The following is an 18279-nucleotide window of genomic DNA, read 5'->3' as shown; positions in this document are numbered from 1 at the left end:
ATTTAGTTCAGATGTAATTGCACAACATGCATCTGTGTTTGCACATTATTCTTGATGGATGTTTAGCAGTCTGGAATGAAACCTCATCTTTTGCTCATCACTCAGCCGTTTTTAGGTAAATAAGTACTGCTGTACCCGTTTGAGTTCTGTGTTGAATGAGTCAGTGGTCTCCAGGAAGCGTCTTTTCTTGTCTTGGTGGCGATCCTCAATCTGCAAAAGTTCTGCCTCCAGTTTCCTCTGGAACACACGAGACACAGGTGAAACACTTGCTTACCATGTGCAGAGGACAACATTCTCCATGAACATAATGTTTTTTGAAAAGCAAAAAGAAGCTACTGAGCTCCTCTCAGCTCACATATTCTCTGGGCCCATTCACCATACCTGGTGCACCATAAGAGACTGGACCTGCCTCTTAAGGACCTGCATGCGGGCTGTGGTGACCACTGAGCGGACGTCGGGCACCACAATCTCACTGAGGATGTCACTGATGAGACGGTGGTTTCTCTGGAAGCGAGCGGCTGCTGTGTGCTTCACTGAAAAACCATCATCGTAGTCTGGAGAGAGGAAAAAGAGGAAACTTGACCACCATGAGGGAGGAGGGGAGCAGGTTAACTGCTTACATTCACACATGCTTTGCAGATGTCCATCCTAAAATTACCTTTAAACCATTACATATGTTTACAGTGCAAAGAATGGAAAAAAATCCAGCTAACAACTGTGCTTTCGGTATTTTGATGCACCACACTTTTATCATTGAAAATGCACTGGCTTTTACTATATTCCTTTTTTCAAGCCACCATGAAATATCTCTGATAGCTTGATTAATGCCCTTTCTAAATGATTTTCAAACATCCTTATTGAAAACTTACCATCGGGGTCTTCAGCAGGCTGAATGCTCATGTAAGGCTCTCCTTTGTCCATACGACTCTGCCTCTGTCTACTCTCCTCCTCCATTGCAGCTTCAGCCCGGTTCTTAGCATTGACATAGGCCAGGTAAGCTGGTGAGTTGTGGTAGGCCTTCAAGGAATCATTATACTCAATCTGAGATGGGGAGAGGAATAAAGCGATTAAGCTTTGCAGGTAGGTCTGGGCAATAAAATGTCATCAATATGGGGTTTGTGATGAAATTTATGTTGAGAACAATTATAAACTTTGTGTTGACAAAAAAAGCTAACACTACATCAGTTATATGGAAGTGGTTTAGATATCTCAAAAGTGATGATGGCCAGATTAAGACAGACTGCAAAATATGTGGTCAGCAGGTGCCAACCAAGACAGGAAACAACAAATCTTTTACATCTTCTGAAGAGGTACCATCCCAGTGACAACTATAATTCTTTAAAAAGTTGCAAGACAAACTACATTGTATTGTTTTGTTAAGGCAGATATAATATAGTGCAAAGTTAAAAATTTTTAAAGTCTGATATTCCAATATATTCTTTTGATGTATATTCTAAACAGAGCCATATTTGCACAGTTAAATGTTTCTTTTATTCTATTTCATATGTTTAATAATGCTGCAAGCAGAGATGAATGGGCCTTCGCACCTTTGTGCATGTTGGGAGTACCGATGGGATGGCAGTCACCGCAGCCATACATTTCCGTGAAAGCTGGACAGTGTGTGCAGGAATTAGATGGTATATCCTGCACACAGTGCGCAGTGCTAGAAATGACCTATTGCTTTTTTTTTTTTTTTACTCCTTCATGTGTCCACTATGTGGGGCTAGAGAACTGAACAATAATCAGACATTATATTGCTGTGTATAACTTGTAGACCACACCTTCTAATTCTATGTATATTAAATGATGATTGTCACACAAGGCTGGCTTCCTAATGTCAATAGGCGGTGCAGTGAGTATGAAATTTGATTAGCAAGCTGATGTCCACATGCCTGAAGTCTATGAGACATGATAAATTTGGAGCAAACTGGACAACAAACAGTTACAACTATTTCTTCCGTCATGGCTAGTAACGCATCACCATGGCAATGGTAACAAACGAAAACTCAAGTCTTCTCAACACAGCATCATCAAAATCTGGGCCCTATTTCAGAAAGCAGGATTAGTGAAAACTTTGAGTATATGTTAAGCCTGAGATGAGGGAAACTCGAGTCAGTTACTATGGCAACATACTACATGAAGCAAACCTGCTGGCTCGCAGGTTTGCTTCATCTAAGCCTGAGGTTGCTCGCCTGCCGAGGGTGTGGCAGGAAGGAGAGACATGGCGTGTCCTTTCGTGAATGAAGTCATGGACGTTGGGGCACAGTTTATTCAGAGGCTGTTGTGTAAAGAGATGGTGATTAGACCCCATCTGGATGTCTCCCCGGAGGGGTGTCTGTATGAAAGACACAATTTCACCTCACACTCTTATCATTCATCGTAACAGTCTGTTCCACTGTTATATCAAATATTACACATAAGGGTTGGGTCGGTTCTCGGTAATACCAGTTCGGTTCGGGTTTTTTTTTTTTTTTTTGGAGACCGACCGGACCGCATATGTCATTTTACAGCCTGTACTTGGGCGGAAGGTACGCGGCGCGGACTCCGCTCTGCGCACCCAAGACTGCTCGACATGTTTTTTTTCCCACATCGCTGGGATTTTTCACAGACATTTTAGGAAACTACAACGCGCAAGCGCGCTCGACTATGGAAGCCCGAATGACTGCAGACATTTCTCGCGGAGTCCGCTCCGCTTATAGTACGGCCGAGTCTGTGAGCACCTGTGTCTGCCTCTTCACCAAGCGCACAGCAAGCAGGAGAGAGAGGGGGGTGGGGCTGGGACTGAGCTAGGGGGTGCGAGTGCGCATGTGCCGAGGCCTCTACTGTAGCCTGGAGTTTGTTTAACAGTGATGGGGAGTCAATAATGGTGGACAACTTAGTCTCGAATAGAAAAGAATATGCCAATATGGCAACACTTTGGCTTTGAGCCAGACGAAGGAGGCAACCCTTGTTTGCACTGATTGAGTAAGCTAAACCTGCAAATTTATTTGTAAGGAATAAAAGAAACGTGTTACTGTCACTCTGTTGTCCTATGGTCGTTTTTTATTTTAAATGAGTCAATTACGCCCCCAAGTGGTGAAAATCCAGTATTACCGACTTGATGCGGTTTTTCACAAAAACCGGACCGTTTTTTTTTTCTCATACCGACCCAACCCTATTACACATTGTGGTAGGGCTGGTCGATATGGTCTTAAAAAAAATCTCTTTTTTCACAACAAATCTGATTCACAATTTAAATCGATTTTCCCCCTCTGCTTAAAATAAATTTTCAGGAAAATATTTGCGGCCTGGTCACACGTACCTGGGCTCCAAAACTTTCAGCATGTGAATAAACCCCGGCTTTTCCACGGTATATATGGGCACCATATCTCTTACAAGATACATCGCGACTGCATCCGTGATCGCTTCCCACCGGGCCCGTTTCTCATCATACGGCAGTGTTTCCCCTACCATTATAGTGCAGTAAATTGGTAGTACTGCTACCTCGGGTAGCAACAGCCTTCAAACACACTTTGCAGCAGGGTGCTGTTTGTTCTGTGTCTGACGCCACAAAACCAAACTTGTTCCCTTATTGGAGTTATGCTATGTAGCGTGTGAACTAGAGTATGGTGAATGTGCTAGGAAAGGTAGTATCAGCATTGCTTCTACCTGGAGCTCGTATGTACGGAGCCTGGGTTTGGTTGAAGGTGGTGGTGCTGTTTGGGCTGAGAAAGCCATGTGTAAGTAAGGTAAAGGAGGTTATTGGGTTGGTGTGGGGAGCAGCGAGACCTGGCATTAGGGGAGTGTCTCTGGGACGCCAAAGATCACTGTCTAGCCTCCTGGAGGTGTCGTGGGACCAACAAGATGAAACACTGGTGAAAGGAGGTTCCCACCCGATGACCCCAAAGACATGTTAGTTATCACTGCTCACTGGTCTGTATAGTTAAGCCTTGCCATAATAGCTTATCATAGGGCTTAGGAGGTTATTCACTGAGTGCTGATCCTTTTCTCGAGTACAAACTTCTTGTGTTTATTTGAACTGGGGAACGAGTTCTTCCCCGCTTGCTGCCACGATGTTTGTGTATCTCACGCGCGGGGGGGAGGGATGAGCCCACTCTGAACTACGTGGGGAGCATCGGTGGCGGATGTTAATGAGAAACTCGATTGTCATTAAAACAAATCGACCTCAACTAAAATTTCGAATTAATCGATAAAATTGATTTATCGCCCAGCCCTACATCATGGATTTACATTATCAATGGAGCAAATTTTATGCATTGCCCTTTGATTCTTCAGCAGCGGCAGGTTTCGTTATGACATAAGAGACACTGAACACATCAGCAAGGCAACAGTTTGTGCATAAATGAGAAGCAATTATCAAACTAACTGTTACCGGTCATTGGTGGCTTAGTGGATAAAGTGGGCATCTGTCGCTGCGTGTTGTTCCCTCTCTAACCCCTTAACGCTATGCTGTTTTGCCATTAAAGGCAACAAAAGCCCAAAAAATTATCTTTAAAAAAGAGTAATTCCACAAAGGTTTGTCACTGTTAATATGAAATTAATCTACGTGGATACATTATGCAATGATTTATGAATACTTTTCATATATTCAAAGATACAGCAGTCTAACAGTCTCATTTATGGGACTCAACATCCCATCATAGCTCCATCTGAGAATTAAAGAGATTACGTAAATCATAAGTTCATTACAGCAATTCAATTAACATAAGCCTGATATTGACAGACTGAAGTAAGTATAAGCAAAATTTCTCACCAGTCTGCACAATATCTTTGTATTTGATTCTGAGTTGCTGCCAGGTGCGTTTTTCTTATGCGCTGAACAAGAGGATATAGCAAATTACATTGAAATATATGAACACTGTTAGGATATAAAAATGTTTCTATATTTTCTGCACATTAGACCTATTAACGCATCATATTACATAACATCACTTCACATTATCTATTAACACACACTGCAATCTTTTCTCATCACTAGGGTTGGGTACCGAAAGTTGATGCTTACATGGAACCGGTACCTGCGAAACAAAACGCACATTATGTCGCCTCTTTTCGGTGCTTTTTTTTTTTTTATACTATGTCTCCCTCTATTGGACGTTACACGTAACAGAATCATTCATTCATTCATTCGTTCATCTGTTGTGTGTATATTTTATTATTTAAAGGCACGCTAAGCACCGTTGGGCGTCACTTCTGTTTACAACAACAATGTTATCAAATACAACAGAGCTAGCCCCAACATAAAACGTCATTAGAACTAGTTTTTAGCCTCATTGTAGCCTGCAGCTCTAACTGCCTCTCTGGGCACCGCGTTCATGTGTGTGCGCTTGCGTGAGACCGTAAGACACGGGCACTGCCTTCATGTGTGTGTGCTTGCTTTCGCTGGTCTCGCGCTAGCTGTTTGGTGCAGCCTGGACCCAAATGTTTTTGTTGCCATTTGCAGAGCCTGGGCTGCCTACAGAGACTGGACTTTCATAGAGTTCATATACCTATTTATTTCTAGGTATTTCCAATTTGCCTCAGCAATAAATAAATAAATAAATAAATAAAAACGTTTTTATTACATTTTAAAACTGTTAAACAAAATACTCACACACTTCTGAAAGGTGGCCCATTTGTGCCACTTTTCAACCTCCATAAAAACTCATATTGTGAGGTATTGGTTAAGGCACTGTTTAAGCACCAGTACCGTTTTAAAAGTATCAGTTTGGCACCGGTATCGGAAAAAACCCAAACGATACCCAACCCTACTGATCACACCTCAAGCTGTTTAGCTGCAGCTGACGTAATCGATTCAGCTGGGATGAAATCAGTGGCCCTGCTTTTAACTCAACTTTCTGCCACTGAGAATTACGTTATCTGCACTCCATTGACGATGGCTCTTGGTGCTCGCTGTGAACGCGCTTCTCTCGGGCTGAACGTACACAGAGTTGATTGAACTAATTCTAATCAGCTGTTCTGGAACCAAAAACTTTCCCAGCTCAGGCTCAGGTCACCCAGAGATTGGGAGTTTGTTGAACCTGCTTCGGAAATAGGGTCCTGGTCAGCCCACTAGAGGGGTACATCTAAGTACAACATATGTAATTTCCTGTTGTCAGTAGCGGCAATGTGAGTGCGTTAACATGGATATGTATAACCTCTTTATAATCAGGTTGGTGTATCCTGTTCATGTGTTTGAGCATGTAAACACCATATCACATTCATATGCAGTTTATGAGAGACCTGAATATGCTACCCAGAGTGCTCCAAAAGAAACCAGGATACTGTTGCATGATTATACCTTATCCCAGTTATTAAGAACTGCCGACTACCTACACAGCCATGGCTTCAGCCAAGTTACGTAGCAGAATTACAAACTGCCAGCAGCAGCAGTTTCTTACATCCGTAGCAATGAAGAAATGATGCTGTTTTATGGTACCGAAAGAGGCTGCATATCTTCAACCACTGCTCCCCTGTCCTATACGTCATGACAATTAAAGGGTGGCACCAGTGTTAAAGGGAAATTTTGGTTTATTTCAACCTGTCTCCTATCGTCCTAAATTTGTTTCAAGTGACTCGTGACATAGAAATAATAGTTAGCATGTTAGCCGTTAGCCTAGATACAGCCGTAGCGTCAGACCTCTTAAAACTTAATTGAACGGGCATCCTTTCAAGTGCAAAGTTAGTTCACTAAACAAGCTTTTTCTCCACAAAGACCGCCTCATATCGTTAGGATAAATGTCAGAGAACATATAGAAAACGACATGTAAACGTGTTGTCTTACCTTACCGGTGTGGTGCCATGTTTGTTGTTTACCATTTAGCTAAAGCTGCAACCGGTCCCATTCCTTGCAACAGAGGAATTCCTCTTCTGTGGGCATTGGGGTACAGCATTCACAGGTAACGTTACACCACCGATCTCCAGAGCTAAATCCTTCCAGCAGCCATTCCTCCTCTCTCGTCCTCTACCTGTTGCGCCTCTCTCTCTCTCCTCCTCCGTTCTTCAATTTCACAAAGCTCTTCGTCAGTGTGTTCTGGCTCAAATAAATAAGGGCGGCCATAAAACTCTGCAAAATCAAATTCATCCTCCACAAAGTCGAAGTCTGGCAAAAAGTCAGCCATTATTCTATAAATCTTTCATAAAATAAATGAATGAACCTTTCAGGCTACTGTCCAGTTCTGCCTTGCAGCTGCTGCGGCGTGTTCTCATGAGATTTCAGACACGGTATGAGATCGCTGCTTGTTCTCGCGATATTTCGGCCGCGCTTTGGGAAGCAGAGGTAAACGGTAAACACACGGTAAGGTAAGACAACAACTCTGAAGACCACCTAAATGTGGAATGTTAGTATATAGGCTTTCCACATCGAAAGGCGATGGCCGCCCTTATTTATGTGAGCCAGAATACACTGACGAAGAGCTTCGTGAAACTGAAGAATGGAAGAGGAGAGAGAGAGGCACAACAGGTAACGTTAGAGGACAACAGAGGAGGAATGGCTGCTGGAAAGATTTAGCTCTGGAGCTCGGTGGTGTAACCTTACCTGTGAATGCTGTACCCCAATGCCCACAGAAGAGGAATACCTCTGTTGCAAGGAATGGGACCGGTTGCAGCCTTAGCTAAATGGTAAACAACAAACATGGCACCACACCGATAAGGTAAGACAACACGTTTACATGTCGTTTTCTATATGTTCTCTGACATTTATCCTAACGATATGAGGCGGTCTTTGTGGAGAAAAAGCTTGTTTAGTGGACTAACTTTGCACTTGAAAGGATGCCCGTTCAATTAAGTTTTAAGAGGTCTGACGCTACGGCTGTATCTAGGCTAACGGCTAACATGCTAACTATTATTTCTATGTCACGAGTCACTTGAAACAAATTTAGGACGACAGGAGACGGGTTAAAATAAACCGAAATTTCCCTTTAAGGGCAGTGTCATAGGAGTAGCATAGCTGCTTTAGGGTATACCTTTAGAAATAATATTTAAGGCGTAAAATGTGCAGTATTTATTAAAAGATAAATATATTAAAGCTATAATCTGACAACAATTACTTTTATTGTATTTGTTATTGGCTGAGAACGGCAAAATGACTGTAGTAAACATTAACTGTAAAAGAAAGCGAGAAAGCGCAGCTAGTACTGGCCGAAAATGAGTATTGAAACCGTATTAAATATTTGGAATTGACAAGTATTGATAAACTGATATTTTTTACAACGCAGGACTAAATAATCAAATGAAAATTTTTGATAATTTATCATTCTGATAGTCAAGAAAAAATCCCAGCAATTTCCTGGTTACCACTCTTAATTTCTCAAACGGATTAGTTGACACTGTATTGAAAACCTACATCTCTTTGCGTTTTACTACATTTCATTTTTCAAACTTTTTACTTACGCTAACAGTATTCGAGATTCCACAGTATCTAAGATTTACAGAATTTTCCTTTCAACCAACACACATTGCTTAGGCTCATGGATATAAGAACTGTGCAAATTGCATGCAGATAAAAAATGACGCAAAGTAAACACAGCACTGTGCAGACCTGAACCTCAGCTATACTAAGGACACTTTCGCAGCTCACCTTCTCAGCTTCATACTCATTCAGGTAGTCCTGTTTCTCCTCATCAGTCAGGTCTCTCCACATCCCTCCAATAATCTTCCCAATCTCCCACAGCTTCAGGTCCGGGTTGGATGCCTTCACTTGGTCCCATACCTTGTATTTGCATACAATCGCAGAAAACAAACACACATGCGCCATTGGGAGCATCGCCCCCCCACACACAAAGACAATACATGGTTACAACAGGACAACTGCAGTTAATGGTTAGTTAAGTTACTATAAGGCATTGAAGGAAATAAAGGCGGAAAAGTACAAAGTAAAGAAGAAATTGGCTCTATTGGATCTACTGGACAGAATTAATAACTATCTTACTGGATGGAATGAAAATGAAATATACCAAAGACAGAATCACCAGTTTAATGTCATTGTGACTTTTCTTAGTAGATTTTGTCTTTTGTCTTTCAGTCGTATTCTGAGCTAAAATTTCAGCTCTAAAACTAAAGAAGCAGTGAAGGGACAAGCACAAAGGGGAAAATGGAGGCAGAAGCAGATCTTGCTTGCAAAAGGAAACAAGGAGATAAAATTTCTCTTTATGACAAACACAGGAGACTACTGTAGGCCAACGAGATAACAGAGTGGAGAGTCTCGACTAGATGGTTGAGGTGGTGGTGAAGGCGTCATGGCTTGGCTGTTTCCCACCCTAAAACCCCTGCAACTTTTCAGGGGATGGGAGGACAAGCAGTAAAAGCAGACACCGTGGATGGGTGTCTTACCTTCCTGCTTACCTTCCGGCTGTACCGCATGTAAGGCATCAGTGGCTTGTCTGGAGGTTTGGGAGGCTTTGGGACAGTGATGCCTGAGGAGTTCTGTGGACAAGAGAGAAAGAATAGGGGGAAAGAGGGGGAGAGAAGTGTGAAGGAGGAGATGGAAGATATGTCAATGAAGGGAAAACAAGAAAGGGACAAGAGATTAGAGAAAGAGGACAGAAAAGCAAAAAAAACCATCATAAACACCAGCTGATTATGGTCTGATTATGCTGAGGCTTGTGTGAAAGCAAAATAAGAGGTGTACATGTAAACATGACAATACAGATCTCTTTAATCAGGGTTCAAACTACCACATGCACCGGCACAGTATTGCATGTAAAATCTTAGCTGTGCACATGAGTCTTGGTTATACATGTGCTGGTACAGCTGCAAATCTCACGCATTGAAGACGCTGCTGAGTCTGGAGTGAATGTCTGTCAAAAATCTAACTTTAAACTTAGTTCTCCGTGGTGTGGCGCCCACAACTGGCTTGACAGCAATGATTTATGATGCTGCTGTTTCTCTGTGCTTGTCTATCTGTATGTTTGTATGTTGTCAGTGTCCTGTTTTGTTGAGATTATTATATAGACTTTTTTGCCTTCATTATAATGCCTCGAGATTAAATGACAGAGCAAATGGCCGTAGGATGGAATCAAACTTGAGGCACCGCAAAGGACTCAACCTATTTGGGGTGCACATTCTACCAGATGAGCTAGAGGTCACCCCATTAGTGTCCTCTTTTTGGCTTGTAAAGTTAAAATTTCTATATAAAGATGATGAATATGTTTTTCATTGCATGAGAAAAAAGAGGTGTGGCTATAGACTGTTCAAATAATGGACATAGCTCTGTGACATCACCCATGTTTGTTGAGTGCTGTTTTGATGCCTTGAGTTCAGCATTACAGCTGTCGCCATCTTAGTTTCTTGGAGCCAGAAGTAACCATATCTAGATAGGCTGGAGCTGTGGAGGAGCCTGAATCTGACTCATGGACTGTAGCGATGCCTCACAGACAGCCTGTCACTCAAACAGCTCTGCCCTCAAATATGCGCAACTTTAAGCCTTAATAAAAATTTACACCTCCCTGTACAGTTGTCATAAATATTGAAATTACCTGTAGAGAACAAAACTATTTTTGCACCAGGCTGTAATTATGTTTATTTCTGCTGTAAAGTTGGGTATTTTAACATGGGGGATCTATGGGGAATCATTCTGTTTTGGAGACAGTCTTAAGTGGCAGATGAAAAGAACTGACCTTAGATATGTTGAGTTTTGAATATTAATTACCAACAAATCTATTTATACACCAAAGCCATACAGAGTGTGCCTCTTCACAACATACGCTTCACCCATGGTGTGCTTGGTGTAGTTAGGTGACGGCAGCACAGAACATGTTCTCAAGACCTCCAATACACCACAGGTCTCCTGGTATAAGACTCCACCAAAGCGAGCCAGATGTGGTGAAAGTGGCCCCACTTCCTTTCAGCGCTCATGTTGAGCAATGGGACTAGTCAGCCCTACCATGAACTTAGCAATCTAATGAAATTTTGGGTACTACACACACAACTGTGGCATATTACACTGTATGACTGGGGACATTAAGATGAATGTTTCGAAAGGAACTGTGGGAGCTGTAAATGAGAGGCTTATAAAAGTGAACAGGACTCTTTTCTCATCTGACCAGTAACCTTAATCTCTCTGTTGCTGCTACTAACCCGCAACCTGTATTACTACCAATACAACTTAACTCTACTTCCTCTGTTTAGATGTTTCATTGATTATCTATTTATCTCTTATGTCCCTCCTATCTAAACTGCTTTCCCCATTACTTTGCCACTACTCATTTCCGTGTTACCATCACATCTTCATGTTCATCATAATCCCAAAAGATGTGCATTAGCCCCACCTTTTAAACATTTTGATGCTCCTTTTTTCTACATTTAGCCCTAATTTAGCCCAAGACAATTTCCTACTACCCTCCCTCGCATCTTACACCCAACCCCCTTTTCTGCTTTGTTTTTTTCCAAATTCCTCAATCAATTCATTACCCTGCTGGAGCCTCCGGAGCTCCCTCCCAGCCGGAGGTTGTTGTAGGCCAGATGGCTGTAAGGGTTGTAGCCCACAAACCCTGGGGTTGAAGGCATTTGCTGATGGAAGACAAGTGAGACAAAACACGAATGAGAAATGGCTCACAAACAAGAGGAGGAAGAGGGATAAACATAAATAGTGAAAAGAGGGAAACATGAAAATATATGTATACTGTTTTGCTTGTCTGTTTTCCATGATGTCATAATGCAAGGCAAAAAAGCAACTGGCTGCCAGGCTGGCATTCAAAATAAGTCCACAATATGTAATTGTTGCATGTGAATCACCCCCTTGATCTTTAAACAGTGCCATGCCAAGCTCCTAAATGTAAGGACATGAAAAGCATCAAAACAAGCATGTTGACTCTGTAACTTTACACATGTGCTAAACTCTCACATCTGATTTCGAAAAGGCTCAAGCTCTTAAGTAAGATTTACTTCAAAAAAAGTGCAACAGACACATTGACCCCTTTTGCACAAGACCTTAAATAAGTGGTGGTATGACAGGAAAAAGCAGGAGTGAGAGCAATGGCTGAGTGAGAGCTGAACAACTTTATTGCAGCCTTTGTGTGCTCAGACAGAGAGAAAGAAATTAAATGAGAGCAATATAAAACATGGAGGGAGAGGGAGTGAGACAGCAAGAAAGAAAGAGAACACAAATGTGTGTACAGAGCTAACATGGCCCTTTCGTCACTATGCAGTAAATGCTGAGACTTGAACTGAGAGTCGGACACTTACTGTTGTTGGTGCAGGGGGAGGAGGAGGGGCATAGGATGGCCGTTCTGTGCGAGAGAGAAAAAAAAGAAATGTTAGTTGGCAAATACCACAGCCTGCTATATTTGTCCCACCGCAAGACCTTAACAAAGAAAAGTTATTTGAAGCTTGAGTTTTAGTCAATCCATGTGACCGTGACAAGGCGTCAAACTTAGGGGTCTCGCCACAAAACAGGAAGTAGTTTATAACTCCAGCATTCATGGTCCAATATTGTGCAAGGTTTGATGACAGTCCTGCCCTGACCACATCTACATCAATAATTAGTGATAAATATAGCACCCCCTACTGGTAACAGGAGATGTCACGTTTTAGACTTTGGTGTACATGCCCTACAAAGTTGACCACTTCAAACTTGGTCAAATAAGCGATAAGACCTTGATGATGCATTATTGTGGAAACTGTGAGTTTTCATCAGAGGGAGTGGTGTTGTGGTGAATTGCGATGTTTCGCCGTGATGATAAACATTTCTGTAACTTGACTCCATGTTGGCCTATCTTTCCAAAATTACACACATATGATGAGAGTCCCACCCTGAAAACATCCAAAGAGGAATTCTGAATCACCGTCATCGCGCCACCTACTGGCAACAGAAAGTTACTTTGTTCATTCTTTGAAGTCCCTCTTCTCAAATTTGCTGATAAAAAGACCTGAGACCATGGCCCCTTTTCCACCAACATTTCCAGGAACTTTGATTACCAGGAATCCTGGTAATCTGTGTGGTTTGCGTTTCCACCGCACCTCAAAGTTCCGGAAAAGTATTCAAATTAGCGTGATGACATAGATGATTCGATGTGTGCCCTGTATTTGGCTCTGCCAGCTTGTTTACTGCTAACATAGTGCTGGTAGAGAGAGGAGGGGCTGTTTGTCTCAGCCAGCAGCTAAGTTCAAAAGTATTTTAAGGTGTCAAACTAAGTTAGTCTACATACAGACAGCCGTCATTTGAGCTCATTAGTAACAATTCGCTATCAACCAAACTAGCGTGCTGTCCTTGTGATGACATAACGTTAGTCTGGTGGATGAGAGACTGTGGACGGAGCATACTGAATATCGCTGTCTACATGTTAACATGCTCATGCTTGCTGTACACATGTATTGATAAACTATTGGCTTCTTACCCGCAAAGATTTAAAGTCACTTATAGTGACGAATGTAGCTGCCATCAACTCGAGTCAGCTTTGAGTTATCTTCACTTTGTTTCCACCGCGGCTGCTCGGCTGTTCACCGGTTACCATGTCGCGTCAGTGTATATGTATATGTGTGTGTGTGTGTGTGGAGGAGTTCAGCACTAGCACAGAGAGCAGAGAACCGATACCATCAGCTCTTAATCAATACTACGGTCTTTGATAATTCAGCACCGGGATTAATTTGGTTACGGGTTTTGGTATCCATCCTTAAAGGGATAGCGCACCCAAAAATGAAAATTTAGCCATTATCTACTCACCCATATGCCGAGGGAGGCTCAGGTGAAGTTTTAGAGTCCTCACATCCCTTGCGGAGATCCCAGGGGAAAGGGGGTAGCAGCTAGGGATGGGCATCAATTTTCGATCATCGATGATTGATTGTTAAAGCCACAGTGTGTAGGAATTTCTCCCATCTAACGTTGAAATTATATATTGCATTCAAACAAATGGCGCACTCTAGCGCCTCACTGTTTCAAACACGTATTGCAACAACTGTAGCCACTGTGTACCAAAAAGCTATGATAACACTGATGAAACCATGTCATCCGATACTACATGGAGTATTCATTCAGGCTCCTACACAGACACACGCAACGCGAGTTGACAAACCCCCTCCTCACCATGCTGGCTGTGTTTACAACGTAGGACTGTTGGGGCAGATGTAAATTGAAACAAACCAATCACGTCTTGTCCTTTGACAACTGACAAGTGGCTCAACCTCACACACCTCATCCCTCTCCTCGCATTACTGCGCCGCTAACAGCTGTTAGTGGCCAGCGGCACTACTGCCACATAACAAAATCCCACTCTTTGAGCATAATGCAGGATCATGTATTATGCAGCATCACGGGAGACGGAATCCTCGTCGCCAAGAAAGTGCAAAAGGAAATCAAAAAGGCAGCGTGACTGGCGAATTAAAAAAAAAACAAGGGTCAGCATTGGGGTTGCCTTTCCCAGGTGGAGAGAGCTGCTGAAGCAGAAAGGTAATACAATAACAGGCCAGCGCTAACAGCTAACAGCTAACAGCTAACAGCGGCGTAGTGATGCGAGGAGAGGGATGAGGCTGTTAGCGACTGGCCACTAACAACGGCTAACAGCCAACTGCGGCGCTGGCCTGTGATGGCATTATCATTCTCCCTCAGTAGCTCTCTCTACCTGCGAAAGGCTACCCCAATGTGGGCCTTCGTTTTTTTAATTCGCCGGTCACGCTGCCTTTTCTATTCCCTTTTGCGCTTTCTTGAAAACAAGGATTCCGTCTCCCATGATGCTGCATATGCATGATCCTGCATTATGCTCAAAGAGTGGGACTTTGTTTCAAATTTGCTAGGGTAGTAGCGAAGCGCCTCTTGCTCCTCTCCTTCGGCTCCTCAGTCACGCAGTGCTGGCCTGGCTCTCAACGAAAACGCCGAAGGCGGTGCTGTATGTCCCTTGCTGGCGGGTGTATTCTCAAGATGGCGGGCAGCAATGGAACCCCACAGACGACTTACCCGCACAATGTACAAACAAATCCGAAATTCGCCTTTTACGAGAATAAGTCAGATTATTGGTGGAGGTAATAGTACACCAATGATGACATATTTATGAATGCAGACATCAATTTTTGCCAATAAACAACTGAAAATGTTACACAATGTCCCTTTAAGGATTTTGATCGATCACAAATAATTTTGCTCGATAGTCGCAGTGCTACAGGCCTGGCGAGCCGCCGTGCCTACAAGACCCCCCACCAGCCCTATGCCAGGCAAAAAAAAAAAATCATACACAGACGGAGGCTCTCATCACTCTCCAAAGCCTCGGCGGCTTCCCTTGAGGCCTCTGAAAACACTATGCCATTGAAAGACGGAGGTTTCGCTGAAAACTGAAGCCTGTAACCCCTGGCTGGCAACAGGTGTAAACACCCAGGGGTGAACTACACATGCGCACCATTCTTCCTCTTCGGCCTGGGGGGGGGGGGGGGGGGGGGATGTTGAAGCTCAAAACTAGGGCAGCTGCACTCTCTTGCGGTGACAGTCTGCACTGCACTCTTGTTTTCTCTCTTTTGAAATACTCGCTTATCAATTAATCAATAATTGATTGTTAATTTTTTTGATGATCGAATAATGAATTTTGATCGTTTGCCCATGCCTAGTAGCAACACAACTCCACCTAATGGAGGCTTACGGCACCCCAGATTCAAACGTCCAAAAACACATGACTGAAACCACAAAATTTCTCCATACTGCTCGTCCGTAGTGATCCAAGTGTCAGGCAGTTAGAGCTGCAGGCTACAGGGAGGCTAAAAACAGAGTTCAAATGACGTTTTTCCAAACAACTTTTTATGTCGGGGCTTCAGGACACTTGGATCACTATGGATGAGCAGTATGGAGAAATTTCGTGGTTTCAATTATGTGCTTTTGGACGTTTGAATCTGGGGTGCTTTTAGCCTCCATTAGGTGGAGTTGTGTTGCTACCCTCTCTCCCCTGGGATCTCCGCAAGGGATGTGAGGACTCTAAACTTCACCTGAGCCTCCCTCGGCATATGGGTGAGTAGATAATGGCTGAATTTTCATTTTTGGTTGCGCTATCCCTTTAATCAAAACACAAAAGAAATGGAGCTTGTAGAAATGAAATAAAGATTGCAGTGGGTGCTCGTGCCAGGAAGTGCGGAACGCTGCAAGTGTGTATTCCACCATCAGTATCAGTGTTCTTCAGCACACAACCCCGCCCCTCAAGAATTCCGGGTAATCTGGAAAGTCCTACCCCCCTACTAGGTACTCTTTTCAGGGAAAGTTTGGGGTGGAGGGAAAGTTTTTTTACCCAGGTAATTTCGGTGGAAACGCGGAGGTTTTTCGAAATCCTGGGTAATTGATAAAAGTTCCTGCAGTTGAAAAGGGGCTTTTGTTAACAATTCTCACTTCCACTAGTTCTCTGATGTTGGTTTGGTGTGTCTGGGCCTTCAGAGCTGAACCCTAGCAGAGTGAGCTACACTGCATGTGAACCAGACACTGGCACACTTCCTCTGTTGCCTTTCAGTGTGACCCTCACCTCAGCTAACAGAGCTGTATTAGGGTCACACAGCAGATATGCACAATACATTTTTAACTTACTGCGAATTGGCTGTCTTCACATCACAGATGTTTTTCAAAGGCCTTAAAACCGGACTCTCGCTATGTGCTATTATTACAACTTTAGACTTTTGTCACTGCTTTGCAAGAATACTTGACTGTGTAACTGGACCAAGGTAATGAATACTATTGTATTTCTTACAATTCTACATAACAAACACTAGTAATTACATTGACTTTAAAAATAAATAAATAAATAAAACTTTGATACATTGACCAAATAAATCTAAATAAAACCAAGTCCATTTAAATGCATTTTAAATATGGGGAAGGTGCGTCCCATTTTGATGATACCACTGATGCCATCTTCCTTCTGGAAATATTGTTATCGTTGTTACTATTGTTATTATTATTATTAATATTAGTATTACTATTGTTATTATAATCATTAGTATTAGTTAGTCAGAGTCAGTTTATATTACAAGCCCACACCTTGAGTAAGGGATATGATAGAAAGCAAACGAGAAGTGTTCGCTATTCACCGGTGATCAATAACTAATCATCATCTCAATAAAGTGAACTTTCGCTTGTACTATCAATAACATGTTTGTTTACTTACTCGACATCGTGGCTGCAGACTGAGTTAAGTAGAGCAGGCTGTTTCCATATTGGTTAACCTGGGTAAAATAAAAAAAAACACGAGGTAAAATCAGACAGACAATTTACATGCATTTCAACCGCTCCGCAATTATTCGTTTAGTAGAAAATGTAACAAAAAATACACCGGCAAATGATAAAATCACAGACAATTACAGTAACGATGACGAGAACAATGGCCGACTGGACTTAACAAGCTAACGCTGGTTTCACGTTGACCGGCTTGGCCTCCTCGCCAAACCAGGTAACACAGGAGACCATTTGCCCCACTCTAATATTAAAGATTGCATCAATTTCGATCGATTTCGAAGCAGGTTAGTTCCCCCAGAAAATACACAAAACATGAGGTCATAAAGGCAGGCGAACAAAATGTTTGAATAAAGGTTCTGGTTGAAGCTAGGCTAGGCTAACGAACAATACAAGCTATCTCTACCTCTGAAGTTACATGGGGGATAATTAGTCACTTAATCTCTGTAACGAAGTTGGCTAACGAAACCCAATACATTTACGTTGTTTCCACACCAACGTACAAAATGATAAAATGTAATATTTTCAGTAATTATGTTGGAAACTACGTAAAATTACTCACGCAATGGTTCTTAGCTTCCTCGATAAAGCCGCTAGTTGTTCCGCCTTTTTGCACATACACCGGAAATCTTAGATTTGTTCTAGAAGGTGGATAGGATATTTTCAGAATAAAAGCATAGTTACTTCAATGATAGAGCTGCTGCAGGCTGTTATGAAATCTCTATTTATAAATAGGCCCTACCTTTATAGAATAACACAAGGTTGTTAAATCAGTTAAGCTCAAAAACAAGTAACATTTTCCATACTGTTTCATCGTTACTTCCCCTTAGAATGCTACGTGTATCTTATATTTATATTTATATTTTATTTTATTTTTTTTTTTATTTTTTTTTTTGACCAAAAATTATGCTCAGTTGATCACTTTTAGTTTTAGGGGAGACAGAAATTAGAGAGCAGAGACACTCCTTGCTTTCCTGAGCTTGGGCTTGTTCAAAGAATTTGTGTCGATCTCTGCTAATTTGGATGATATATGCAAAACCTCATCTTTTCTCATATATTTGTGAAAATAAGGAAGTGCACTACATTAAAATACAGAATTCTTTAAGCCAAACTTAAAATAGGGTGTTATAGCATTAATGTACCTAATAATGCACCTAATTTGTAGCACTTCA

The 18279-nt window shown here is 42.2% G+C and overlaps 1 protein-coding gene across 2 annotated transcripts in view; it reads right to left on the bottom strand.

Moving 5' to 3' along the window:
• LOC117268395 (SWI/SNF-related matrix-associated actin-dependent regulator of chromatin subfamily E member 1-like) overlaps nt 1–17760 on the bottom strand; it is a 28776-nt gene extending 11016 nt beyond the window's left edge. Inside the window, exons 1-9 of one of the 2 annotated variants that reach the window (XM_033644793.2) lie at nt 17670–17760; nt 17043–17100; nt 12163–12206; nt 11389–11487; nt 9310–9402; nt 8558–8689; nt 870–1041; nt 382–554; nt 136–237 (exon numbers count right to left, since the gene is read on the bottom strand). In XM_033644793.2, coding sequence (XP_033500684.1) covers nt 136–237; nt 382–554; nt 870–1041; nt 8558–8689; nt 9310–9402; nt 11389–11487; nt 12163–12206; nt 17043–17049 — 822 coding nt within the window. In that variant the 5' untranslated portion in view covers nt 17050–17100; nt 17670–17760. The remainder of the gene's footprint in view (nt 1–135; nt 238–381; nt 555–869; nt 1042–8557; nt 8690–9309; nt 9403–11388; nt 11488–12162; nt 12207–17042; nt 17101–17669) is intronic. The other variant, XM_078161037.1, reaches the window with a different exon arrangement.
• Nucleotides 17761–18279: the final 519 nt, after the last annotated feature.

Source organism: Epinephelus lanceolatus, chromosome 18, assembly GCF_041903045.1.
Source record: "Epinephelus lanceolatus isolate andai-2023 chromosome 18, ASM4190304v1, whole genome shotgun sequence".
Lineage (NCBI taxonomy): Eukaryota > Metazoa > Chordata > Actinopteri > Perciformes > Serranidae > Epinephelus > Epinephelus lanceolatus.
The sequence above is the reverse complement of the archived record's forward strand: the minus strand, read 5'-3'. Positions and strand labels throughout refer to the sequence as shown.